A 27,487-nucleotide genomic window follows, 5' to 3' on the forward strand; every position below is an offset into this window, starting at 1 on the left:
TTCGATTGTACCTTATTGTAATCTATTTCACATACTTGCATGTGTACTGTGGCTCTTATATACTCCATGTGGTGTGCCTCAATGTTAAAAGTTTGTTGTTTTCCATGTGAGAAATTTAAGAGAATAAAGCAATGGTTTCTATTTGTTTAATGGTTTGATATATTTATATACAGTGCATTCTTATATGCCTATATGTTATATGCAATACAACTAGACAATGCAGGCTATGCAGCAACACATACAGACCAATCTGAGTTTGTACATCACCCCAACAGAGAAGAAAAGACCCCCACAAAGCTAAAAATCAATTAAATTTTCAAAATTAATCAACAAAATCTATCAACAATTAAGTCAGAAAAATAGGTAAGCTGAATTTGACGTGGCAGTGATTGCAATGGCGACACTATATATGAAACAAAGGGTCATAAAATCATATACAAACACAGCCATTCTCAGTTTCAATTTTCTTACAAAGACCAAGAATCAGAAAACAAAAGTGACGATGTCCCTAATCAAGTTCCTTTTGCATCCAAAGACTGTGAGCAACTCAAAAAGGCCTTCAAAGGTTCCTTCTTTTATTTTCTGATCGTTTTATCCTTCGCAGCATTTCTTGTTCCCATCATCACATGCCCCATCTTTTGTAATTCGCTTCAAGATTGATTCTGAACCAGCCCCATTTCACCGATCCGATTGTTAACGTTATGTTTAACGTAAATGATCTAATAATGGAAAATGAGCTGTCTTTTAATTCATCTTCATTCACTCTTTCAGTATCAATGGTCAGATCGGTGTTTTATGTATGTGGGGTCTCGTGGGTTGGTGCAAGAAAGGTCCATGTGAATGTGATTGCCTGCCTTTTGTAAACGATGATCTGTTAAGCATGTTTTACATGTTGGTCACTTCACTCTGCTCCAAAACTCTGTTTGTATTAGAAGAAGATTATGTATTTGGGCTAATTCTACTGGAAAAAAAGAAATAAATAATTGGTATACATACATTATAGCATGTTTGTAGATGATCTGATTTTAAATGAAAATGGTTTTGACATGAAATGTTTAAGAGTGATGGATGAAATGATCAAAAACCTTGGAGGAAGACAAGACTATTCAGTTCTTACTGTAAGAAAACGTGTCATTTGGTAGAAGAAACAAAAAATTTCCCAGCATAAATTTACTGTGAGAAAACGTGTCACTTGACTGCATAAATTTTCCCAGGACATTCAATGTACCTTCTATGATTTGATGAATTTTCCCAGCATGATAATAATTATTTCACCGTTAATAGTTTAGACCAGTTCATGTTCATGTTATGGTTGTTAGGTTTTATGTAATCTTAAATTTTTTGTCGATATCATTGCAGGATGGGGGACCAATGAGGATTTGATCGTATCCATCTTGGGCCATAGAAATGCTGCTCAAAGAAAGGCTATCCGAAAAAGTTATGTTGAAGCTTATGGTGAAGATCTCCTCAAGGAATTGGACAAAGAACTTTCAAGTGACTTTGAGGTCAGTTTTGCAATGCACTTTCTTTTGCCTCAGTTTTACATGGACTGATACCATGTTCTTCCAAGACAAGGCAGGATATATGTTATCATTGTTGATAGGCTGACATATTTGGTTTTCTGAATTTCTCTTAATAAAAGGGTGGTACTGCTTTGGACACTTGATCCTGCTGAACCCGATGCGCTTTTGGCCAATGAGGCAACAAAGATGTGGACTAAAAGCAATCAGGTTCTTGTGGAAATAGCCTGCTTTAGGCCTTCACATGATCTACTTTTGGCAAGGCAGGCTCATCATTCTCGCTATAAGAGGTCCCTTGAAGAGGATGTTGAACATCATACAACTTGGGATTTCGCAACCTAGGTACAGCTTCTTGATTATAGCTTTCTCAGTTTAGAAGGAACGTAGATTATCTTCTAATAAAATACTTTTCTACTTGAGTTATCTAGGTGGTTAATATATTTGAATTTACTTTTCTATTTTTCTGGAAACAAAAAACAATGTAGTTTTATGCATTCTTTTCCCACTCCAAGAAGGCTGTATGACATTCATACTGTGATTGTTTTAGCAACCATTTGTTTGGACATGTGCAGTGAATGATGAGGGCTGTCTTTCGCTTTTGAACTCATGAAAATGCTTTCTTAAAATTAAAGGAAAATAGACTTTCTTGTTTCTAGACAAGTAGACTATAATATGTTTGTAATTCCTAAACTGGTTCTAAGCTTCCCACAAACGTGTATGGCTAGTGGCAATGGAACAAAATTAGATGTTGTGTTATTGTACCCTGTCACATCTCCACTTGTGTTTTTTGGCTTACACTTTAAGTAGGGTGCTTTGTACGTAGTTAGAAATGTTTTTCAATGTGAGAAAATGAGTAAAACAAAGATTAATTTCTTTGTATAATGGCATGGTTTGACATTTTATGTAGTGTTCTGTTCTAGCCACAGTTAAGCAAGTAAGTGAGAGAATTTTGTTTGGCTTTGTGAGAGAGATGTGAAAGCTTTTGGGTTTTGGTTATGAAAACCAATTTCTTCGTTGTTCTTGTAATTAAACAATTCAATTTCAAGATTAAAAAAATCGATAGGACAATACAGCAATAGTCAAGACCATATATGACAATTTCGAATTTCATTCCTAATTAAATTTGTCTGATACTCAAAGAACAGGATAAAAAAATAGTCAAGAAAGCTATAGTCAATGAAAGCGTTTAGTGATTGTCTAATACTTAACCAGGCAGAAAAAATTAACCAGGCTGGCCCTTAGACAATGCAAGCTTTTTCTAACGCTTAGATTTCCAAAGGCAACATATAATTCAGACAAATGATGAGATAACATGTAATTAGCAATAGGATACTCAATGGTGTTACTAATACATAACAAATTCAATCTATATGCTGAAATGCCAATGTTAGTTAATTTCAAGATTAACATCAGATTCAAGAGAAAAAGAGAAGGAGAAGTAGGTGGAGGAAACTACCTCATGATGATCTTCAGGAATATTCTCGGAAGTAGCAGGCCATTGGTCAATTGTTTGTTTATCATCCCTAAATCACGCCTTTAGAATATTCTAATTTACAAATTATATTAATTTCTTCTAGTTAATTAGAAGCTTATTATTTGAATACATATATATCTAGCCATTGAATTAAACTATCCAAATCAATTCTATGCAACAAACCAGATTTAAAGAATAAGGTGTTAAACATAAGTAGATACCACCTTGGTATTTTCTTTCTCTCTGTTGGGATTCTATGTTCGGTCAGCAATAATCATTCGGAAATCAACTTATATCTGGCATAAACTTCAAAATTGATGCCAAACAATTCAGGTTTCAAAATTAATAAAATCAATAAGACAATACAACAATAGTGACCATATATATATAAGAGCATCTCCAGTTCTTTTTCTATATTTTACTCCAATTTGATGATAAGTTAGAGAAAAAAGTTAGATTTGGGGAAAGGCACTCCAATGCTAAAGTTGAAATTTGTCCTAAATCTTTTTTTATTTTATTTTATTTTTTCTGACTATTAGAGGTTTAGGGAGAGTTTGATGAGCCCTTTCCATTTAACTTGCTCTAGGGAAAAATTTTAGGGAAATCTTAAATTTGAGAAGATTAATTTTAGAGAATGATTGAAGCTGTGTTTTATATTATTTTATTCCAAATTTAAATTTGCGGAAAGACTTAAGGAATGACTGAAGTTGCTTTAAATGCCAAAAGAAAATCACTGTCAAGCATCCATTGGGTGTTGGTCTTATACCGGTGATATAGGTAAAGAGCATGAATGGAGGTGTTGTTGGGTTTATTTGTCTCAGTAGTCATATGGGCAAATAATGTAATTAAACAAGTTCTAAATAAGTTCAAAGCCTTCGCCCAGATGATGCCTTTCAGTTTTAAATAAAAACAGGATCCCAAAATGTACAATTATTCATCCTAATAACAAAAGTTAAAAAATAACCAAAGTTCAACAATAACCATTAATCTTCCTCGCCCCCCTAACTTTTATTTGTTTAATCCACATAGGTATTTATTTTCAAATTTCAAAGCAATGATATTTTTAAATTGTTATATCATCGATGCCACATAGGCACTACATCATCAAAACGAATGGATTACTTAACGAACTTCACGGAGAATAGTAAAGTGTGACATGTAAATAAATTGCAAATGGTTAGTTAGAGGAGAAAAAATTTCGGATAGTAATGTGAGATTCACGTGATACTTTGGGTTGCACGATTATGCCTTCATTTTTTAATGGGTTTAGATTATAACGTTCATTATATGTTAAAGAAAGAAAAAGAGAGAAAAGAGAAAGGGAGAGAGAATGAAAGATAGTAAGAAAGAGCTAGAGAAAAAGAAAAGAAAGAGACATAAAGAATGAAAAAGCTAGAAAGAAAAGAAAGGGAAAGTAGAAGAAAGAGAAAAAGAGGAAGGGAGGGAAAGACCGACAAAAAAGAAAAATAAAATCAGTAAGACAATACAACAATAGTGACCATATATAAGAGCATCTCCAATTCTTTTTCTATATTTTACTCCAATTTGATAATAAGTTAGAAAAAAAAAAATTATATTTGAGGAAGGGTACTCCATTGCTAAAGTTGAAATTTTTCTCTAAATCTTTTAATTTTTTTTTTTTTGTATGATTTTCTAGTATAATATCTAACTATTGAACATTTAGGTAGTGTAAAAGAAAGAGAAAAAGAGGAAAGGAGGGAAACACTGACAACAGCAACAACAACAACAAAAAAAAAAAAAAAAGGGAGAGGGAGTCTGAAACCACGACATCAACCAAATAAATTGTGCCAAATCCAATCTCACAGTATGAGGTACGCACAACATTCTACCAAACAAAAGAAATTGACTGATTTTGGCAGTGATGTGCGCTAATTTTGTGGTCCCTTCAGAACAGGTCTTCAAGTCTTCTTCATCAGTCTAGCGCTATCAATCTTTTAGGTAGCACCCATCTCAAGTCTCAGCATATTCAATAAAATGCAAAAGTTGCATTTAATTTTAAAGAGAAAAGACACAAATTAAGCCTTATGATTGAGAAACAAAAGTGAAGGAGAAAGTTGGAAACACCTTCCAAGTCTTTAACCTGAAGACTTGTGAATTTATTTTCTTTTTGTTTTTGGTGACTGCGAGCCAAAGGCCCAAAACAGAAAACAATTTGCACCTAACTTTATTGAGGAACATAAGTTAATTTACAGTAAATATAAGAGACGAAGACTTTGACACTGTTATGGGCAATATTTCCTATTAGATACTTATTTACTTTTCCTTTCCTTTATATAGGAGATACCCAATATGTAATCAGTATCAGAGAAAATATATTTTACTTTTGTATTGCTAATTTTACTGTTGTGGACATCTTCAACTTATTCTGATAAAATATGCTCTCTGGCTTATTTTCTTATATTGCATGAATTCTCACTCTTTGCAATTCACCTGTAAATATATACATGCTTGCCGTGCTGTCACTCTTCTCCTGTTCTTAGTCTTTTTCTACTCATATGGATGAGCTGTTCTTAGTCTTTAAAGATGACAAACAAAGACTTTGACTCAAGCGTGTGAAAAACTCCATGGAATTCCCCAAGACCATGGAAAAGAAATAAAAGTGAAACAAATATTGGAAAGACTTCTGAACCCTGGAGAGAACAGGGCCCTTGGAATAATTATAGCTAATGCAGGGCAGTTGGCACTATAAATAAGTCCCAGAAGTGGAATTCCCCGTGCGTGTCACTGTTCTCCTGTTCTTAGTCTTTTACTACTCTAAGTGGATGAGCTGTTCTTAGTCTTAAAGGTGAAAGACAAAGACTTTGACTCAAGCGTATGAAAAACTCCGAGGAATTCCCCACCCAAGTCTTTCCAAAGAAAATAAATAAAAGTGAAAAAAAATATTGGAAAGACTTCTGAACTTACTTTAACCATGTCTCTTCTTCGAAAAAATACTAGATAGTACCTCATCCGATATTTTCTTTTTATTTTCTGTCTAGGAGAATTTAAGATTTTTATGAGTGCTAATTAGAATGTGACATGTTGAATTATAAGTTACAGTGAACATCCACAAGGTCCACAACCCCCATATGAAGAAAAGTCTATGAGAATTGAGAAGCTTCCCCTCAACCCCCACTTGCAATTGAATTTTTAGTCATGCGGCATGGTCATCAACTCATCATGAGCCTGAAGATTACATTGTGTTGTCAATTCTTGAATCAAAAAACCCAACGTACGCATGCCCTCATTTTAAGACCACTAATCTTTAGCTAAGTTTGTACTTTCTTGTATAAGTTTTCATGTGCATTGGAGACCGAGGAGCCGAATTGTCTTGTTTGACATGTTGGTCACTTCTGCAGTCTGCGCCAAAGCTATGTTTGTATAAGAAGAAAATGTATCTGAAATAATCCGATTTGTTTTACTTCAGTCTATTTCTATCTTTTCAAGTTGGACCACCAGACCACTGAGCAAAAGCCTATGAGAAAATATCCCTGAATCGCTATTTCACCTCAAATGCTCATTCCCTATAGTACGCACCACATACATCAACATCAACAACAACAACAAAAAAAAAAAGAAGTAAAATTTGCATTTGACTTAATAGATCGATAAAGCTCAGAGACAAATTAAGACTTTCAATTAACCTAAAGCACACATTCATTTTAAGGCCACAAAAACATTTAAATAGAAAACTAAGACAGCGGTTTTAGTGTGGATTGAAGAGGAGCCGAGTTGGCGCACTTCTCTTCTAATTGATGATGCTCCCTACTCACAGTGGATTTGGCTCACTTCTATCCATATTGATGATGTACTCTCCACGATCTTTAGTGTTTCCTGTTCAAGTGGATGAGCTGTCATCCACGAAATATTTTCTTTGCCAATCCATGAGTAACATCCAATAAAACTCTCTCCATCTTCAATGAATCTATCATTTTCATTTCATTAAGTTCAAGGAAACTATGCAAAATTTCCAATTTTAACAAGATACTGGAACGACTTTCAAGTCTACACCCTAAAGACTTGTGAGTTTATTATGGAAATAAAAAAAGCACGTAGCAGGGCAGTTGGCACTATAAATAAGTCCCAGAAGTAGTATAAACATTATATACACCAAAAAGAAAAACCATGACATCTTGACGCAACGTAACACGCAAGTAGGGAAAACCAATGTTAACCCTAAGAAAGAATCTGGAGTCCACCAGAGAAAAGAGAGAAAAGAGAGAAATCTCAAGGCTTTCTGATTAAAATGATAATAATGAAAAATACAAACAGCCAAAAAGGTTGTTTAAATACGTTCAGAACCCTAGACGTTCAAAATTCAAAACGAAAATAAAAATGAAAATAAAGTGCAATTTAGGAAAGTTATTCAAAAACACTAAATTGCTTATTTGAAGCCCTAAACGAAGGAATTTGGCCAAAATAGGCCCTCAGAATCGGTATATCATGGGCCCATTTCAGACACTGAGCCGGGCTGAGGCTTGTTCCTTTTCTTGGCCTTCTGGCGGTCGAGTTGTTGCATGAACCGTTCTGCCATTTGTTCTACATCACATCTTCAAAAGCATCAAGCTCTGTAGCTTTTTGCCTTATCTTGTATGTTGAGCTGATTTCATCATCAAACTTTGCTTTTTCTTCTGCTGCTCCTACTGAAGCAGAGGCTCTTCTCAAATGGAAAGCCAGCTTTCATAATCAAACCCAGTTCAATAATCTCACCTCATGGACTTACCTTCCTAGTAACAATGTCACCAATTCTTCCACCAATCATAAACCAAATGCAAGCACATGCATTTGGGCTGGTATTTCATGCAACGCTGCTGGAACTGTCACCAGGATAAACCTTAACAACTCTGGTTTACAAGGTACGCTACATGAATTTTATTTCCTGTACGTCCTTCCCTAATCTTGAATATCTTGACCTCAGCATCAATCAACTCTTTGATCCCAGCCCACCTCAGATTAGTTCCTTCACAAAACTCATTTATCTTGATCTCTCTCACAATCAGTTGTCTGGGATAATCCCACCAGAAATTGGAAATTTGATCGAAGTCTCTAGTGGAATTAGGCTTTTCTACATCGTTCGGTGATCTAAGACTGTCTGGTCGTGTACCCTCAGACTTTGGATCACTAACTAATCTTGAGTATCTCGACTTTTCCACAAACAAATTCAATGATTCAATTCTTAGCCTTCTGGGTGACTTTGCCAATTTATTCTACTTGAATTTGAGCAACAACTAGTTTAATCAAGGAATTCCAGATCAGTTGGGGGAATTAATTCACTTGACCAAACTTGAATTAAGTCGTAACTCCTTGGAGGTATGATACCATCAGAAATGGGCAATTTGGAGAGTTTGGAGAAGTTGAATCTTTCCCACAATAATCTTTATGGTTTCATTCCAACAAGTTTTGGGGGGATGCACGGCTTGTTGTATGTTGACATATCCTACAATGACTTGGAAGGTCTCATTCCCAACATCAGCACATTTCAAGATGCTCCCCTAGAAGCGTTACAAGGGAAAAAAGGATTGTGTGGCAACATTAATTGGAGCTTTGCAACCCTGCAAACATGGCTTAAAAAAGGAAAAGGACCACAAACTCATATTTTTAATCACATTTACTCTTGTGGCCGAATTGTCTTGTTTGACATGTTGGTCACTTCTGCAGTCTGCGCCAAAGCTATGTTTGTATAAGAAGAAAATGTATCTGAGATAATCCGATTTGTTTTACTTCAGTCTATTTCTCTCTTTTCAAGTTGGACCACCAGACCACTGAGCAAAAGCCTATGAGAAAATATCCCTGAATCGCTATTTCACCTCAAATGCTCATTCCCTATAGTACGCACCACATACATCAACATCAACAACAACAACAACAAAAAAAGAAGCAAAATTTGCATTTGACTTAATAGATCGATAAAGCTCAGAGACAAATTAAGACTTTCAATTAACCTAAAGCACACGTTCATTTTAAGGCCACAAAAACATTTAAATAGAAAACTAAGACAGCAGTTTTAGTGTGGATTGAAGAGAAGCCGAGTTGGCGCACTTCACTTCTAATTGATGATGCTCCCTACTCACAGTGGATTTGGCGAACGCGCGTCTATCCATATTGATGATGTACTCTCCACGATCTTTAGTGTTTCCTGTTCAAGTGGATGAGCTGTCATCCACGAAATATTTTCTTTGCCAATCCATGAGGAACATCCAATAAAACTCTCTCGATCTTCTATGAATCTATCATTTTCATTTCATTAAGTTCAAGGAAACTATGCAAAATTTCCAATTTTAATAAGATACTGGAGCGACTTTCAAGTCTACACCCTAAAGACTTGTGAGTTTATTATGGAAATAAAAAAAGCACGTAGCAGGGCAGTTGGCACTATAAATAAGTCCCAGAAGTAGTATAACATTATATACACCAAAAAGAAAAACCATGACATCTTGATGCAGTGTAACACGCAAGTAGAGAAAACCAATGTTAACCCTAAGACAGAATCTGGAGTCCACCAAAGAAAAGAGAGAAATCTCAAGGTTTTCTGATTAAAATGATAATAATGAAAATTACAAACAGCCAAAAAGCTTGTTTAAATACGTTCAGAACTCTAGACGTTCGAAATTCAAAACGAAAATAAAAATGGAAATAAAGTGCAATTTAGGAAAGTTATTCAAAAACACTAAATTGCTTATTCGAAGCCCTAAACGAAGGAATTTGGCCAAAATAGGCCCTCAGAATCGGTATATCATGGGCCCATTTCAAACACTGGGCCGGGCTGAGGCTTGTTCCTTTTCTTGGCCTTCTGGCAGTCGAGTTGTTGCATAAACCGTTCTGCCATTTGTTCTACATCACATCTTCAAAAGTATCAAGCTCTGTAGCTTTTTGCCTTATCTTGTATGTTGAGCTGATTTAATCATCAAACTTTGCTTTTTCTTCTGCTGCTCCTACTGAAGCAGAGGCTCTTCTCAAATGGAAAGCCAGCTTTCATAATCAAACCCAGTTCAATAATCTCACCTCATGGACTTACCATCCTAGTAACAATGTCACCAATTCTTCCACCAATCATATACCAAATGCAAGCCCATGCATTTGGGCTGGTATTTCATGCAACGCTGCTGGAAGTGTCACCAGGATAAACCTTAACAACTCTGGTTTACAAGGTACGCTACATGAATTTTATTTCCTGTCCTTCCCTAATCTTGAATATCTTAACCTCAGCATCAATCAACTCTTTGATCCCAGCCCACCTCAGATCAGTTCTTTCACAAAACTCATTTATCATGATCTCTCTCACAATCAGTTGTCTGGGATAATCCCACCAGAAATTGGAAATTTGAAGTCTCTAGTGGAATTAGGCTTTTCTACATCGTTGGGTGATCTAAGACTGTATGGTCGTGTACCCTCAGACTTTGGATCACTAACTAATCTTGAGTATCTCGACTTGTCCACAAACAAATTCAATGATTCAATTCTTAGCCTTCTGGGTGACTTCGCCAATTTATTCTACTTGAATTTGAGCAACAACCAGTTTAATCAAGGAATTCCAGATCAGTTGGGGGAATTAATTCACTTGACCAAACTTGATTTAAGTCGTAACTCCTTGGAGGTATGATACCATCAGCAATGGGCAATTTGGAGAGTTTGGAGAAGCTGAATCTTTCCCACAATAATCTTTATGGTTTCATTCCAACAAGTTTTGGGGGGATGCACGGCTTGTTGTATGTTCACATATCCTACAATGACTTGGAAGGTCTCATTCCCAACATCAGCGCATTTCAAGATGCTCCCCTAGAAGCGTTACAAGGGAAAAAAGGATTGTGTGGCAACATTAATTGGAGCTTTGCAACCCTACAAACATGGCTTAAAAAAGGAAAAGGACCACAAACTCATATTTGTAATCACATTTACTCTTGTGGCAGCATTTTTACTTCTTTCTTCTATATTTACAATTGCCTTTGTAGTAGAAAGGAAAAAACAAGCATCAGCATCTAGAAGAAACATCGCGCATGAAGAGGTTTCTTTTTCAGTTTTAAACTTTGATGGAAAAACCATGTATGAGGAAATCATAAGGGCAACCGAGGATTTTGATTCTAAATTTTGCTTTGGGAAAGGAGGACATGGAAGCGTCTTCAGAGCAAATTTGCCATTCGCCAACATAGTAGTTGCCGTGAAGAAACTCCACCTGCTATGCAATGGTGAGAAGAATTTTTAAAAGGAGTTCTTGAATGAAATAAGGGCACTCACAGAGATACGACACCGAAACATTGTGAAGCTTTATGGTTTTTGTTCCCATAAACGACACTCATTTTTGGTGTATGAGTATCTAGAAAGGGGTAGCTTGGCCACAATGTTCAGCAAAGATGATGAAGCTAAAGAATTGGGGTGGAGTAAAAGAGTGAATATTGTTAAATGTGTAGCTCATGCCTTGTGCTACATGCACCACGATTGCTTGCCACCAATTGTGCATCGAGACATATCAACCAAGAACATTTTGGTGGATTCTGAATATGAGGGTTGTGTTTCAGACTTCAGCACTGCTAAGTTCTTAAACCCAGACTCAACTAAATGGACTGCCCTTGCGGGCACATACAGATATGTGGCACCAGGTAATATTGTGGTTTTATGTCTTTTATATTATTATATATTTAACATATTTTATGGTTTTATTTTTAGACCAATGATTCGTTTTCATGGTTAGGATGAGGTTAATTAAGGATAAACATGTTACACTTCTAATTAATCAGTGATAGCATGATACAATTTATGTAAGATCGATATAATTAATGTTTTTAAACTTTCATTGAATAGCCATACCTACATACTAACAATGCCATTGTTATGAACTTTTTCTTTAAGCAGAGCTTGCTTATACAATGGAAGTGAATGAGAAATGCGACGTGTTTAGCTTCGGAATAGTAGCATTGGAAATAATTTTGGCAAGGCATCAGGGAGATCTTCTCTCATCTGTAGCATCAGGGTCGTCGTCGTCATCATCCTCGTCGATCGTCTTCATTTGCATTATCATCCCATCAAATCCCTATTGTGGAGTATTTGGACCAACGCATTTCCCTTCCTACACATCAAGAAGCAGGGGAAGTGCTCACTCTTTTGAAGACAGCGTTTTCCTGCTTGAATGCTAGTCTACAATCCCGTCCAACAATGAAACGAGTTTCTCAACACTTCTCAGCTCAAAGGCTGCATTTGTCAAAGCCATTGCGCATGATAACCTTTGGTGAATTGCTGGCTCTCCATGGGTTGACTACCTGAGGAATGTGCTTCTTTCCTATACATATTTCACTTTGTGTGAGTGAGAAGAAAGGTTCTTCTTTGATGTTTTCTTATTGTAATCTATTACATGCACTCTTGTGCTATGGCTCTTAAGAGAATAAAACAATGGCTTCTTTTTGTATAACTATATCCTATATGCAAAACGACTAACTACAGGGCAATGCAGCAACACATACAGTGAATTTGAGTTTGTACGCCACCCCAACAGACAAGAAAAGAAAAGACCCCACAAGGCTCAAAAACAGTACTAAGCAATTCAATTTTCAAAATTAATTAACAAAATAAAAAATTCAATAAATAGAAACAGGGCCATTAGACAGCTGGAAAGACTTCCAGGTATGTTGAATTTAACGTGGCAGTAATTGTAATTGCAATTGCAACTGATATGTATTGGTTGTTGTTGTGGTCATTTTTGTTGAAAAAAAGACCTGTTCGGTTGTGGCCTTCTGAACAAGACTGATGATGTTCGGTGCCTCTTTGCTGAACAGTATCCCAAGTGTTCGACACTGGTGCACCGAACATGTTGTGATTTCATTTTTTTAAAATACTAATTTTTTCGGTAAAAAATGAAGAAATGATGATAATATTTCATTTGAAGACTCCCAAATCACGACTTATGCATCCATTTATCAATATTTTGCTTGTTTGCCTTGATATAGAGAATGTTAGTGTAGTGGAGTTTAGGGTTTTGTTAAAGAAGAGAGGTGTGTAGAGATGTAAAGATGAGTGCAGATGTTGGGTATACTGATGGTGTTGGGTGTAGTTTAAATTAAAAGCAAATTTCACTTTGCACCTCTGAGGTTTGCTCAAATTGTCAAGTTGCTCCCTCAGGTTTTAATTTTGGCAATTTTGACCCAAGGTTTGAAATCAAAGACAATGTAGCCCCTCAGTCGTTAAATGCTTACTAATAAGGAATCTTTTTTATTTTTAAAATTTTACAAAAGGATGTGGTTAGAGAGCAGACATGGAAAAGTTCTGAAATTGCCCTTATGATGGTTGCAGGCATTGTGGGTCCCACATGTGCCACATAAGCATTTAACGTCTGACTTAACGGTCAGACTTACTGAAGGGCCACATTATCTTTGATTTCAAATATTAGGTTTCAAATTGCCAAAATTGAAACCTAAAGGAGCAACTTGACATTCTGAGCAAACCTCAGGGGTGCAAAGTGAAATTTGCTCTTAAATTAATTATTGAGTAAAGTACAATTTAGTACCTCAACTAAATTAATTATTGGGTAAAGTACTTCTTTCCTTTTTCTTCCTTTTTTTTTTTTTCTTTCTTCTTTCTTCTCCTTCTTCTTGTCTGCGACTCTCTCCTCCTTTTTTTTTTTTTTTCTTTCCTTTCTTCTTCTTCCTTTTCGTTTTTCTTTAACCTTCTTCTTCTTCTTCTTTCTTCTTGTTTTTGTGTGAAGTTTTTTTTTTTTTTTTTTTTCCTTCGATAGTTTATATTTTAGAAGAAAGGCTTGGGAGATTTGGGGGTATGGGAAGAGAGACAGAAAGAGAAAGAAAGGAGGACGTAATGAGGGGGTCGCTGGAAAATTACCCGAGAAGTCGCGAGCTTCTTTTCTTCGACTCGCCGCTTTGGGTCGTTGTCGGGACAAGGGATTGGTACCAAATTGATCAGCAAGATACGAGGAAGCTTATGGTGGAGGTAGGAGGTCACGTCGTGGCTGGAATCGGCGAATAGACAATGAGGATTTTCAGACTTATTTCTCTTCAACTCACTGTGTTGGTAGCTCTAATGGTGGAAAGGATGACAGAGGGAGAAAGAGGATAAAGAGATGGTTCTAATGCCACTGGCCGAAAATGGAAGATGGGTTCGGGTCGGGTTGCACGTAAACGGAAACAAAGAAAGAAGAAGTAGCTAGGAGATTTTTCTGTTTATCATTCAAATGATGCCATATGGTGATGTTAAGCAGGATATAGATCAATGATTTTAATTTGGAAGTAGATGATTAGGATAGCAGGTCAATGTTGGATTTTTAAGTTTATCTTGATTTTTGAAATTACAAAAAATTCTTTTACATTAATGTTGTAGGGCCTTTTGGTTAAAATATATTGGAATTGGATGTGTGGTTGATTTACCAATTGGTTGATTACTTGATTGAGTTTATGCCAGCTCCAAGCCATCAAAGTTTTAATAGATGAGCATGCATGTTAATCTTTTAAAACATATCTCATAATTTAAGACAAAGAAATGAATTAGAGAAACTCAAAAAAGATGCTTAACTTTAATTTCCTTTACCAAAAGTCAGGATTAGGGGTGTAAACGAGCGGAGCCAAGCCGAATACCACTGTGCTCAAGCTTGGCTTTAATTTTTCGAGCTCAGCTCGTTTAAGAAATAAGCCAAGCTCGAACGAGCTAAAAAAAAAAAATCGAACCCGATACGAACTTGAGCTGTATCGAGCTTATTCACATAATTTTATCAAAGATATTTTATTAGCTACTATTTTAAAAAAATATTAATTTCTATCAAACATTTTCTTCTTGAAAGCATTATAATATATTAATATGTTAATATAACTTAGAGTTAATATATATTTTTAATTAAATTAGACAGGCACCAAAGACTTCTTTAAAACACCATATAGATGAATATGGTTTCCATGAAATACAACTGTACCAAATAATTCCATCTAAACATTGATAACTTATAACATTTGCAAAAATTCTCATTAAAAAAGGAAACGCAAGGTAGTAGAAGTCTTATAAGCAAACAATACAAAAACAAAGTAGGAAATAAAAATAGTAAGTCCTCATATAAGCTATGGAAAATGAGGTATGAAACATATAAACTAGAAAATACGAGCTGCTCACGAGCTTTCCGAGCCGAACATATTAAAGCTCAAGCTTGGCTTGTTTCTTAAACGAGCGAGTTTCGACTTGGCTTGTTTTTTTTCAAACCGAGCTTAAACGAACCAAGCTCGAGCCGAACTCGATATGAACTCGAGCTGTATCGAGCCAATTTATAGCCCTAGACAGGATGCAAAAGAACAGGCACAAGAAAAATGATGCTCTCTTTTTGCTTTAAACAAATAGAAAAAAGAGCATCCATTTGAAAATAATATCCTGCATATAAACAAATGTGTTAACTTTTAATGTAATTGTTTTTTATTCCTATTTTTTTTATTTTTTTTTTACTGTAATTCTTTTTTTAGTAAATAATTATAAACCCCCTAATTCTACCCTAGTTAATTCATAGTCTCCAACCATGCTTTCAGTTAATTCATAACCCCCTATTTTACTTAAATTTTTGCCTAAACACCCTAGTCAATGGATATACAGCTATTATTGACTTTCATTTTTGTTGAAATTCCGGTTTTGCCCCTTCCCATTATGATTACTGCACATGTGCACGACCCACCTTCCAATTTCATTTCTCTCATTCTCTCCTTCCCATTTCTCTCTCTCTCTCTCTCTCTCTCTCTCTCTCTCTCTCTCTCTCTCTCTCTCTCTCTCTCTCTCTCTCTCTCTCTCTCTCTCTCTCTCTCTCTCTCTCCCCTCGCGGCTATGTCGACGCGTGCTCCGTTGTCCGGCAACGGTTGTCGGCGAGACCGATCCTGATCTTCTCATCTCTCCTCCCTCTTCCTCCCCCTGTATTCCACTCTCAATGAAAACTAGCATCGACGCCGGATCGGGTCTAGGCAGACCCGAGCTCCCTAGCCGGCAATCCGTCGATTCCGGCAACGACAAAGTGCCGGACCGCCATCGATGGCTTCCTCTCGACGTCTCAATTCCACTAGTGCCATCATAAGATCTGGATGACCCCTAGGCTAGCCATTTCGAAGGAGAGAAGCTGGCGACATCCTCTCCGGCGATCTCTGTGTTCCGGCAACCATTTCTGTCAAGTTAGGTACCCATCTTCTTCTCCTCATTGTGCTCTTCACTTATGTGTGTTTGGATTGGTCCAATTAATTGTTGATGAATCGAAAAACCCCAAATCAAACCTCATGGCCACTGCGGCGACTCCGCCTCGAGTGGTTACCTGATTTTATTCACTTTAATTAAAATCTTTTAGCAATTACAATTTCTATTCCCTTTCCTGTGAGTTCCAAGCATATCATATATTTGTTTGATTTACCGAGGATTTAAAATTTGGGGACCAATTGAAATTATCTAGAAATTATTGTGTTGAAAGTTCCAATACAAACGGAGCATGCAAAAAATTATGTCCATGAAATCTTAGTTTAATTTTTTGTTGCAAAATATCATATTTTAATTTATGAGCTAATTGCATGGATTGTCTTCATGGTTGTGCGTCTGTGCTTAATTGCTTGGAATTTTAGTATTCATGTCACATATATCTTTAGCAAAAAAAAAGAGTATATATATATATAAATTCTTCTGTTTTATTTTTTCACAATAATTATTTTGCTTTTTGTCTGCTTGTTTTGTTGGAATAAGGGTTATATATATGTATGTATGTATGTATGAATAGTTGTACGAAGCGTGATTTAACAATGAAAGTTTTGTTGATCTCTGATTATATGCTTCAGAGAAAGTTTCAATTTATATTCAGTTTCACTTCGTATTCAATTTCAGTTCTGATTTAGCTTTGATTTATAATCTATTTGTTATATATTTTGTTTTAGCTTTGAATTTTTGTTCTTGAATAGGTCTGTTGCTTTGATTATAGTGTTATGTTGTTTTGTTGTTGATCTCTGATTAATTATATGCTTCAAAGAAAGTTTCAGTTCAAATTTAGTTTCAGTTAATATTCAATTTCAGTTCTGATTTAGCTTTGATTTATAATATCTTTTAGCTTTGATTTTTGTTCTTGAATATGTCTGTTGCTTTGATTATAGTGTTATGTTGTTTTATTGTTGATCTCTGATTAATTATATGCTTCAGAGAAAGTTTTAGTTCAAATTCAGTTTTAGTTCAAATTCAGTTTCAGTTCTGATTTAGCTTTGATTTATAATCTGTTTGTTATATAATATGTTTTAGCTTTGATTTTTGTTATTGCATAGGTCTGTTGCTTTGATTATAGTGTTATGTTGTTTTGTTGTTGATCTCTGATTTATTATATGCTTCAGAGAAAGTTTCAGTTCAAATTTAGTTTCAGTTAATATTCAATTTCAGTTCTGATTTAGCATTTATTTATAATATATCGGTTTTAGCTTTGATTTTTGTTCTTGAATATGTTTGTTGCTTTGATTATAGTGTTATGTTGTTTTATTGTTGATCTCTGATTAATTATATGCTTCAGAAAAAGTTTCAGTTCAAATTCAGTTTCAATTCGTATTCAGTTTCAGTTAATATTCAGTTTCAGTTCTTATTCAGCTTTGATTTATAATCTGTTTCTAATATAATATGTTTTAGCTTTGATTTTTGTTCTTGAATAGTTTGTTGCTTTGATTATAGTGTTCTGTTGTTTTGTTGTTGTTCTATGATTAATTATATGCTTTAGAGAAAATTTCAGTTCAAATTCAGTTTAAGTTCGTATTCAGTTCCAGTTCATATTCAGTTTCAGTTCTGATTTAGCTTTGTTTTATAATCTGTTTTAGCTTTGATTTTTATTCTTGAATAGGTATGTTGCTTTGATTGTAGTGTTCTATTTCATGTTTTTTCGATTGAAATTGTTTTATTGTTTACTTTCAGTTACAATTTGAAGATTTAAAGATTTAAAGATTGAAGTTCTGAAGATTTTTGTTAAGTTTCAGTTGTAATTGAAAAAAATGCCCCAATGCTATGAATTCAGACTGAAACTGAATTGATATAATTGTTTTTGTTTTGTTAAGTAAAGGTGTAATATATTATTAATTTTTTTTTCCATGGAAAAATAATGGTGTAATTATTCTTTTATTCTAGTTAATAATAATGTAAATTTTTTTTAGTGTAACTAAATTTTTGAAATTCAGTTTCACTGATTTATGTCAGAGCGTGTCAGCGTGCGTCAGGAGGGTAATTTAGGAATATAAGTTATATGGAGGTTTGAGAGAATTTCTAGATGGGTGGGGGTTTAGGCAAAGTTTTTAGGTAGCTAGGGGGTTTTATTGTAATTTTTTTTATGAACAGTACATGATGGCTTGGGGTTTTGGGATAGCTAGAGAGTTTTGGGATAGTTAAGGGGTTTTTTTTAGATCATTTAGATGACAGGGGGTTTTGGGAGAATTTTGGGATGATTAGAGGGTTTATAATTATAACCAAAAAATTTAAGGGAAACTTTCATTCCAGTTTTTTAATTATATATACCTTTTGCAAACTGAAACCTTATGACTTTTAAAATTATAAATAAACTCTTATAAATATATGGCTGCAAATTTTTTTATAGGATTCCAAGCGCAAAGTTCGATAGTTCATTTTTGCTTCTCCCTCGAGTGCTTGACGCCTCTGCTCAAAATCACAGAGTTAAAACCTAAGTCTCATTCTACACCATATAAAGGTATGAGGTGAACTCATAAAGGAAAAACCTGGCAGTGGTCAAAAGGCTTTATTTAAAAAAAAAAAACCATAGAGATTCAGTCCAAAAAAGATACATAAGAAGGTGTAAACTCTAATTTTCTGAAAAAAAAAAAAAAAAAAAAAAAGAAGCAAAAAGTATAAAAAATATCCAGATTCGAGACCCCAACCCACCCGATTCCAGCGACCCATTACATAGCTGCTGTAATAATCATCTCCAGCGAGCTCTCTGTTGCTGATTCTCTTCTTCCACACCATCAAGCACTATCAATTCCCTATCTAACATCCAATGAAATGCAAAATTTGCATTAAAAACTTTAAAGATAAGACAAAAAGACTCGACTCAAGTCCAAGTCTATGAAAAACATCCTCCACCAATAACATCCAATAAAACTCTCACATCTATCAATTTCATTGTTAACTTCCATGAGAAGATGCAAAATTTCCAATTTATACTTTCTAAAGGAAACAAGTTTCTCAATACCTCTCAGCTCAAACGCTACATTTGTCAAAGTCATTGAGTATGATAACAAAAAAAATATAAAAAAAATTGCTTGCTCTCTATGGTTTGACTATCTGATAGAAATGTGCTTCTTTCCTACTTATATTTCTGCTTAATTTTTTGATCAATCTTTTGCTATGGCTAATATGTACGTACTTTATAAAGTTGAATTTGTTTTTCCTTGTGAGAAGTTAAAAAGAATAAAACAAGGATTTCGTTTTGTTAAATGGTTTGATAATTGATAATATGTGTTCTAAATCTTGTGATATACCATCCTTAAAGAGAAGACTCCACAAAGCTCGAAATAATTAGTAACCAATTCATTTGGCCGAAATAATTAGATATGCAATTAAGATTAAATACTACTTTTCTTTCTTTTGTTATTGTTTTTTTGTTGGGTTTTTTCCTCGATATATCATTGAAGTTTGAAGCTTGATTTTACTTTAACCATATATATATATATATATATATCTGTTGTTTGATAAAAGACTAGCTAGATTAGCATATGATTTTTTTATTTCTAACTAGGATTCTTTTAAGATTTTTATGAATGAAAAATGTTTTTTTTTTTCATACCAATATGAATGCGATACGTTTGAATATGAGTAACAGTGAACATCGACAAGGTCCACAACCCCCGTGTGACGAAAAGTCGACTATGAGAATGAATTTTCAGTCATGTATGTGCATCATGAGCTTGATGATTCCTTTTTGCTGTAAATTTTTAAATCAATAAACCCAACACAGATTTCTTTGTATAATGGCATGGTTTGACATTTTATGTAGTGTTCTGTTATAGCCACAGTTAAGCAAGTAAGTGAGAGAATTTTGTTTGGCTTTGTGAGAGAGATGTGAAAGCTTTTGGGTTTTGGTTATGAAAACCAACATCTTCGTTGTTCTTGTAATTAAACAATTCAATTTCAAGATTAAAAAATCAATAGGACAATACAGCAATAGTCAAGACCATATATGACAATTTCGAATTTCATTCCTAATTAAATTTGTCTGATACTCAAAGAACAGGATAAAAAAATAGTCAAGAAAGCTATAGTCAAGTTGAGGATGAACCAATAACCATTCAACCATTGCAAGGCTACCAATTAAATTGCATTGTCACAATCCCATCAAATTTAGGCCAAAACTGTAAATGGTTTCTCAGGTGCTATCTCACAAGCTGCAATCTGCATAGTCAATTATATTAATTTACAAATTATATTAATTTCTTCTAGTTAATTAGAAGCTTATTATTTGAATACATATATATCTAGCCATTGAATTAAACTATCTAAATCAATTCTATGCATCAAACCAGATTTAAAGAATAAGGTGTTAACCATAAGTAGATATCACCTTGGTATTTTCTCTCTCTGTTGAGATTCTATGTTTGGTCAGCAGTAATCATTCGGAAATCAACTTATATCTGGCATAAACTTCAAAATTGATGCCAAACAATTCAGTTTTCAAAATTAATAAAATCAATAAGACAATACAACAATAGTGACCATACATATACAAGAGCATCTCCAGTTCTTTTTCTATATTTTACTCCAATTTGATGATAAGTTAGAGAAAAAAGTTAGATTTGGGGAAAGGCACTCCAATGCTAAAGTTGAAATTTGTCCTAAATCTTTTTTTCTTTTTCTTTTTTCTGACTATTATTAGAGGTTTAGGAAAAGTTTGAGGAGCCCTTTCCATTTAACTTGCTTTGGAAATAATTTTAGGGGAATCTTAAATTTGGGGAGATTAATTTAGAGAATGATTGAAGCTGTGTTTTATATTATTTTATTCCAAATTTAAATTTGGGGAAAGGCTTAAGGAATGACTGAAGTTGCTCTAAACGCCAAAAGAAAATCACTGTCAAGCATCCATTGGGTGTTGGTGTGTGTCTTTGTTGGTTATACCGGTGATATAGGTAAAGAGCATGAATGGAGGTGTTGTTGGGTTTGTTTGTCTCAGTAGTCATATGGGCTAATAATGTAAACAAGTTCTAAACAAGTTCAAAGCCTTCGCCCAGATGATGCCTTTCAGTTTAAAATAAAAACAGGATCCCAAAATGTACAATTATTCATCCTAATAACAAAAGTTAAAAAATAACCAAAGTTCAACAATAACCGTTAATCTTCCTCGAAACAGGCCCCCCTAACTTTTATTTGTTTAATTCACATAGGTATTTATTTTCAAATTTCAAAGCAATGATATTTTTAAATCGTTATATCATCGATGCCACATAGGCACTACATCATCAAAACTAATGGATTACTTAGCGAACTTCACGGAGAATAGTAAAGTGCGACAAGCAAATAAATTGCATATGGTTAGTTAAGAGGAGAAAAAATTTTGGATAGTAATGTGAGATTCACGTGATACTTTGGGTTGCACGATTATGCCTTCATTTTTTAATGGATTTAGATTATAACGTTCATTATATGTTAAAGAAAGAAAAAGAGAGAGAAAATGAAAGACAGTAAGAAAAAGCTAGAGAAAAAGAAAAAAAAAGAGACAGAAAGAATGAAAAAGCTAGAAAGAAAAGAAAGTGAAAGTAGAAGAAAAAGAAAACAGAGGAAGGGAGAGAAAGTCCGACAAAAAAGAAAAAAAAATCAATAAGACAATACAACAATAGTGACCATATATAAGAGAATCTCTAGTTCTTTTTCTATATTTTACTCCAATTTGATAATAAGTTAGAAAAAAAATAAAAAAAATAAGATTTGAGGAAGGGTACTCCACTGCTAAAGTTGAAATTTTCTCTAAATCTTTTTTTTTTTTTTTTGGTATGAGTTTCTAGTATAATATAAAGAAAGAGAAAAAGAGGAAGGAAGGGAAAGACTGACGAAAAAAAAAAAAGGAGGCAGGGAGTCTGAAACCACGACATCAACCAAATAAATTGAGCCAAATCCAATCTTACAGTATGAGGTACGCACAACATTCTACCAAACAAAAGAAATTGACTGATTTTGGCAGTGATGTGCACTAATTTTATGGTCCCTTCAGAGCAGGTCTTCGATCAAGTCTTCTTCATAAGTCTAGCACTATCAATCTTTCAGGTAGGAGTAGGACCCATCTCAAGTCTCAACCCCCTCTGTCAAACATCCACTAAAATGCAAAAGTTGCATTTAACTTTAAAGAGAAAAGACACAAAAAATTGAAAAAAGATACTGGAATGACTTTCAAGTAGAATAATTATAGCTAACGCAAGGCAATTGGCACTATAAATAAGTCCCATAAGTAGTATAAACATTATATACACCAAAAAGAAAAACCATGACATCTTCAAAAGTATTATGCTCTGTTGCTTTTTGCCTTATCTTGTACGTTGAGCTGATTTCATCATCGAACTTTGCTTTTGCTTCTGCTGCTCCTACTGAAGCAGAGGCTCTTCTCAAATGGAAAGCCAGCTTTCATAATCAAACCCAGTTCAATAATCTCACCTCATGGACTTATCTTCCCAGTAACAATGCCACCAATTCTTCCACCAATCATAAACCAAATACAAGCCCATGCATTTGGGCTGGGATTTCATGCGACGCTGCTGGAAGTGTCACCGGGATAAACCTTACCAACTCTGGTTTACAAGGTACGCTACATGAATTTTATTTCCTGTCCTTCCCTAATCTTGAATATCTTGACCTCAGCAGCAATCAACTCTTTGATCCCATCCCACCTCAGATCAGTTCCCTCTCAAAACTCGTTCATCTTGATCTCTCTGACAATCAGTTGTCTGGGAAAATTCCACCAGAAATCGGTCTACTAACAAATCTTACCCTTCTCTATCTTTGGGGAAATAAGTTTTCTGGCACTATTCTCAAACAGATGGGGAACTTGAAGTCTCTGGTGCAGCTAGAATTGAGCGAGAACCAATTCACTGGTTCAATTCCTACTTCTTTAGGTGATTTGAGAAATCTTACCATTCTCTATCTTTCTTCAAATAAGTTTTCTGGAACAATTCCTAAAGAGATAGGGAACTTGAAGTCTCTGGAGCAGCTAGATTTGAGCGAGAACCAATTCACTGGTTCAATTCCTACTTCTTTAGGTGATTTGAGAAATCTTACCATTCTCTATCTTTCTTCAAATAAGTTTTCTGGAACAATTCCTAAAGAGATAGGGAACTTGAAGTCTCTGGTGGAGCTAGATTTGAGCAAGAACCAATTCATTGGTTCAATTCCTACTTCATTAGGTGATTTGAGAAATCTTATCCATCTCTATCTTGGGATAAATAAGTTTTCTGGCACTATTCCCAAAGAGATAGGGAACTGGAAGTCTCTTGTGAAGCTAACTCTGGGCGTGAACCAATTCACTGGTTCAATTCCTACTTCTTTAGGTGATTTGAGAAATCTTACCCATCTCTATCTCCATTCAAATATGTTTTCTGGAACTATCCCACCGGAAATAGGAAATCTCACGAGGTTGATACACTTGCAGTTATATAATAATCACTTGGTTGGTTATTTGCCCCAAAACCTTTGTCACGGTGGATCACTCGCAAACTTATCAGTAAGAAACAACCATTTGACTGGTCCAATCCCCAAAAGCATGAAAACTTGCATGAGCTTATTCAGATTGTGGCTTAATGGGAACCAATTGACAGGCAATATATCTGAAGATTTTGGTGTCTATCCAAATCTTCATTTTATAGATATAAGTGACAATAAATTTTATGGTGAAATCTCACACAACTGGGTACAATGCCCGCATTTAACAACCTTACGAATTGGAGGAAACAACCTTACTGGTACTATATCACCTGAAATTGGCAACGCAATCCAAATTCAAGAACTCAATCTTTCTTCAAATCGTTTAGTTGGAATTATCCCAAAGGAGTTCGGGAGATTGACTTCTTTGCAGAGGATGATGTTGGATAGAAATCAATTGTCTGGTCGTGTACCCTCAGAATTTCGATCATTGACTAATCTTGAGTATCTCGACTTGTCCACAAACAAATTCAATGATTCAATTCCTAGCCTTTTGGGTGACTTGGTCAAATTATTCTACTTGAATTTAAGCAACAACCAGTTCAATCAAGGAATTCCAGTTCGATTGGGGGAGTTAGTTCACTTGACCAAACTTGATTTAAGTGCTAACTCGTTTGGAGGTAAGATACCATCAGCAATGGGCAATTTGGAGAGTTTGGAGAAGCTGAATCTTTCCCACAATAATCTTTCTGGTTTCATTCCAACAAGTTTTGGAGGTATGCATGGCTTGTTGAATATTGACATATCCTACAATGACTTGGAAGGTCCCCTTCCCAACATCAGCGCATTTCAAGATGCTTCCCCAGAAGCATTACAAGGCAACAAGGGATTGTGTGGCAACGTTGGAGCTTTGCAACCCTGCAAACATGGCTCAAAAAAGGAAAAGGACCACAAACTCATATTTGTAATCCCATTTTCTCTTGTGGCAGCACTTTTCCTTCTTTCTTCTATATTTACAATTGTCTTTGTAGTAGAAAGGAAAAAGAAGCATCAGCATCTAGAAGAAACCATTGCGCATGAAGAGGTTTCTTTTTCAGTTTTAAACTTTGATGGAAAAACCATGTATGAGGAAATTGTAAGGGCAACCGAGGATTTTGATTCTAAATATTGCATTGGGAAAGGAGGACAGGGAAGCGTCTTCAGAGCAAATTTGCGATCCGCCAACATAGTTGCCGTGAAGAAACTCCACCTTCTATGCAATGGTGAGAAGAATTTTCAAAAGGAGTTCTTGAATGAAATAAGGACACTAACAGAGATACGACACCGAAATATTGTGAAGCTTTATGGTTTTTGTTCCCATAAACGGCACTCATTTTTGGTGTATGAGTATCTTGAAAGGGGTAGCTTGGCCACAATTTTGAGCAAGGATGATGAAGCTAAAGAATTGGGGTGGAGAAAAAGAGTGAATATTGTTAAAGGTGTAGCTCATGCCTTGTGCTACATGCACCACGATTGCTTGCCACCAATTGTGCATCGAGACATATCAACCAAGAACATTTTGGTGGATTCTGAATATGAGGGTTGTGTTTCAGACTTCGGCACTGCTAAGTTCTTAAACCCAGACTCAACTAATTGGACTGCCCTTGCGGGCACATACGGATATGTGGCACCAGGTAATATTGTAGTTTTATGTCTTTTATATTATTGTATATTTAACATATTTTATGGTTTTATTTTTAGACCAATCATTCGTTTTCATGGTTAGGATGAGGTTAATTAAGGATAAACATGTTACACTTCTAATTAATCCGTGATAGCATGATACAATTTATGCAAGATATGATTAATTTTTTAAAACTTTCATTGAATAGTTATTCCTACATACTAACAATGCCATTGTTTATATGAGCTTTTTCTTTAAGCAGAGCTTGCTTATACAATGGAAGTGAATGAGAAATGTGACGTGTATAGCTTCGGAATAGTAACACTGGAAATAATTTTGGGAAGGCATCCGGGAGATCTTCTCTCATCTGTAGCATCAGGGTCATCGTCGTCTTCATCTGCATTACCAGCCAATCAAATCCCTATTCTAGAGTTTTTGGACCAACGCATTTCCCCTCCTACACATCAAGAAGCAGGGGAAGTGCTCACTCTTGTGAAGACAGCGTTTGCCTGCTTGAATGCTAGTCCGCAATCTCGTCCAACAATGAAACAAGTTTCTCAACACTTCTCAGCTCAAAGGCTGCATTTGTCAAAGCCATTGCGTATGATAACCTTTGGTGAATTGCTGGCACTCCATGGTTTGACTACCTGAGGAATTTGCTTCTTTCCTATACATATTTTACTTTCTGTGAGTCTTCTTCGTAGAAGAAAGGTTCTTCCTAGATGTTTTCTTATTGTAATCTATTTCATGTACTTGTGTGCTATGCTTCTTGTATAATGAATGTAGGATGCCTCAATGTTAAAAGTGTGGCTTTTCCTTGTGAGAAATTATAGAGAATAAAACAATGGCTTCTTATATGCCTATACTTTATATGCAAAATGACTAGCTACAATACAATAAATATAAACAGGACCAATACATAGCTACAAAGAATACCAGGTACGTTGAAACGTGGCAATAATTACAGTGGCATTAATACTAGATATGAAGTTCCTTTTCTATTGTTTTGAAAAAGAAAGAAAAACAATGTACTTTTACAATTTAATGCATTCTTTTATCAGTCCAAGAAGGCTGTATGACATTTATTTTCTGATTGGTTTAGCAACCATTTGTTTAGACAGGTGCAGTGAATGATGAGGGGTGCTTTTCACTTTTGAATTCATGAAAATGCTTTCTTAAAATTAAAAGGAAAATAGACTTCCTAGACAGGTAGACTTTAAATATATCTGTAATTCCTAAACCAGTTTTAAGCTTCCCACATTTGTGTGAGTGAAAATGATTAATCATATAATGGCTGGTGAAAATGGAACAGAGTTAGCCCAGTCTCAAGGGCAATAAAGAAAGGTCCTAGCAAAGCACTGGCTATAGTCATCCATTGATAAGCTTTCTTTTTTCAAATTTGTTAATGTTAGTTATATATATTTTGTGCTGGGCAAGTTAATTTTTTGATGGACTTACCATATCAAAGTTTCTATTTCATTTGAGAATTTTTTTCTCCTTGCAACAAAGAGAGGTTTACTGTCAAACTTTGCTCTTCCCAGCTTTTAGCACCTCTTGTTAGCGCATATAGATATGAGGGAGATGAGGTGAACATGACTCTGGAAAAATCAGAGGCTAAGATACTCCATGAAAAGATCTCTGAGAAGGCCTACAATCATGAGGATATTATCAGGATGTTGGCTACACGGAGCAAAGCACAAATCAATGCATCTCTCAATCACTACAAAAATGAATTTGGGAATGATATCAGTAAGGTATGGAAGGGTTTAGATATTGGTTTTGTGTTTCAAGACTTTTCTTAAGGATTAAATGCTTAAGTTGTATAGTTAGTACTAACAAAATCATGATTGGTTGACCAAGATGATGACCTTTGCTTCATTTCTCATCATTGTTGTTGTAAAAATCCGTCTAGGCCTTTTTAGAAGGAACATTAAAAGGAAGAAAAGAAACCTGGATGGATATGGCAACCTTAAAAGGCTTACTCTAATTTCTTAGAATTTTGTTTTTGTAAGTGTAATGCATTGCATACCTCCTTTCTTATATTTCAAGAGGTTTGGATTTGATGAATGTTTCTATGTACAAGACTTGAAAGCTGACCCCAAGGATGAGTACCTTGCAATACTGAGGACCACAATGAAGTGCTTGATTTGCCCTGAGAAGTATTTTATAATATGAAATAAATAGTTGCCTTCAGTAAACTTGAAGTTGTTAGAGTAGGGGTTTAATCTCTTTTTTTAC

At 35.0% G+C, this 27,487-nt stretch overlaps 1 protein-coding gene and 2 pseudogenes across 1 annotated transcript; all 3 read left to right on the forward strand.

The window, feature by feature from the left end:
• The first annotated feature begins 217 nt into the window (after positions 1-217).
• LOC147279962 (annexin Gh1-like) lies at positions 218-27,424 on the forward strand (annotated as a pseudogene).
• Positions 10,606-12,249, forward strand: LOC147279963 (MDIS1-interacting receptor like kinase 2 pseudogene; annotated as a pseudogene).
• Positions 22,421-26,106, forward strand: LOC147279964 (uncharacterized). Its single transcript, XM_086249772.1, has 2 exons — positions 22,421-25,259; positions 25,512-26,106. Exons 1-2 carry the CDS (start codon positions 22,439-22,441, stop codon positions 25,898-25,900), a joined length of 3,210 nt encoding a protein of 1,069 aa, XP_086105898.1. The 5' UTR covers positions 22,421-22,438; the 3' UTR covers positions 25,901-26,106.
• Positions 27,425-27,487: the final 63 nt, after the last annotated feature.

The sequence above is a fragment of the Dryas octopetala genome, chromosome 7 (assembly GCF_963921425.1).
Source record: "Dryas octopetala chromosome 7, drDryOcto1.1, whole genome shotgun sequence".
Classification (NCBI taxonomy): domain Eukaryota; kingdom Viridiplantae; phylum Streptophyta; class Magnoliopsida; order Rosales; family Rosaceae; genus Dryas; species Dryas octopetala.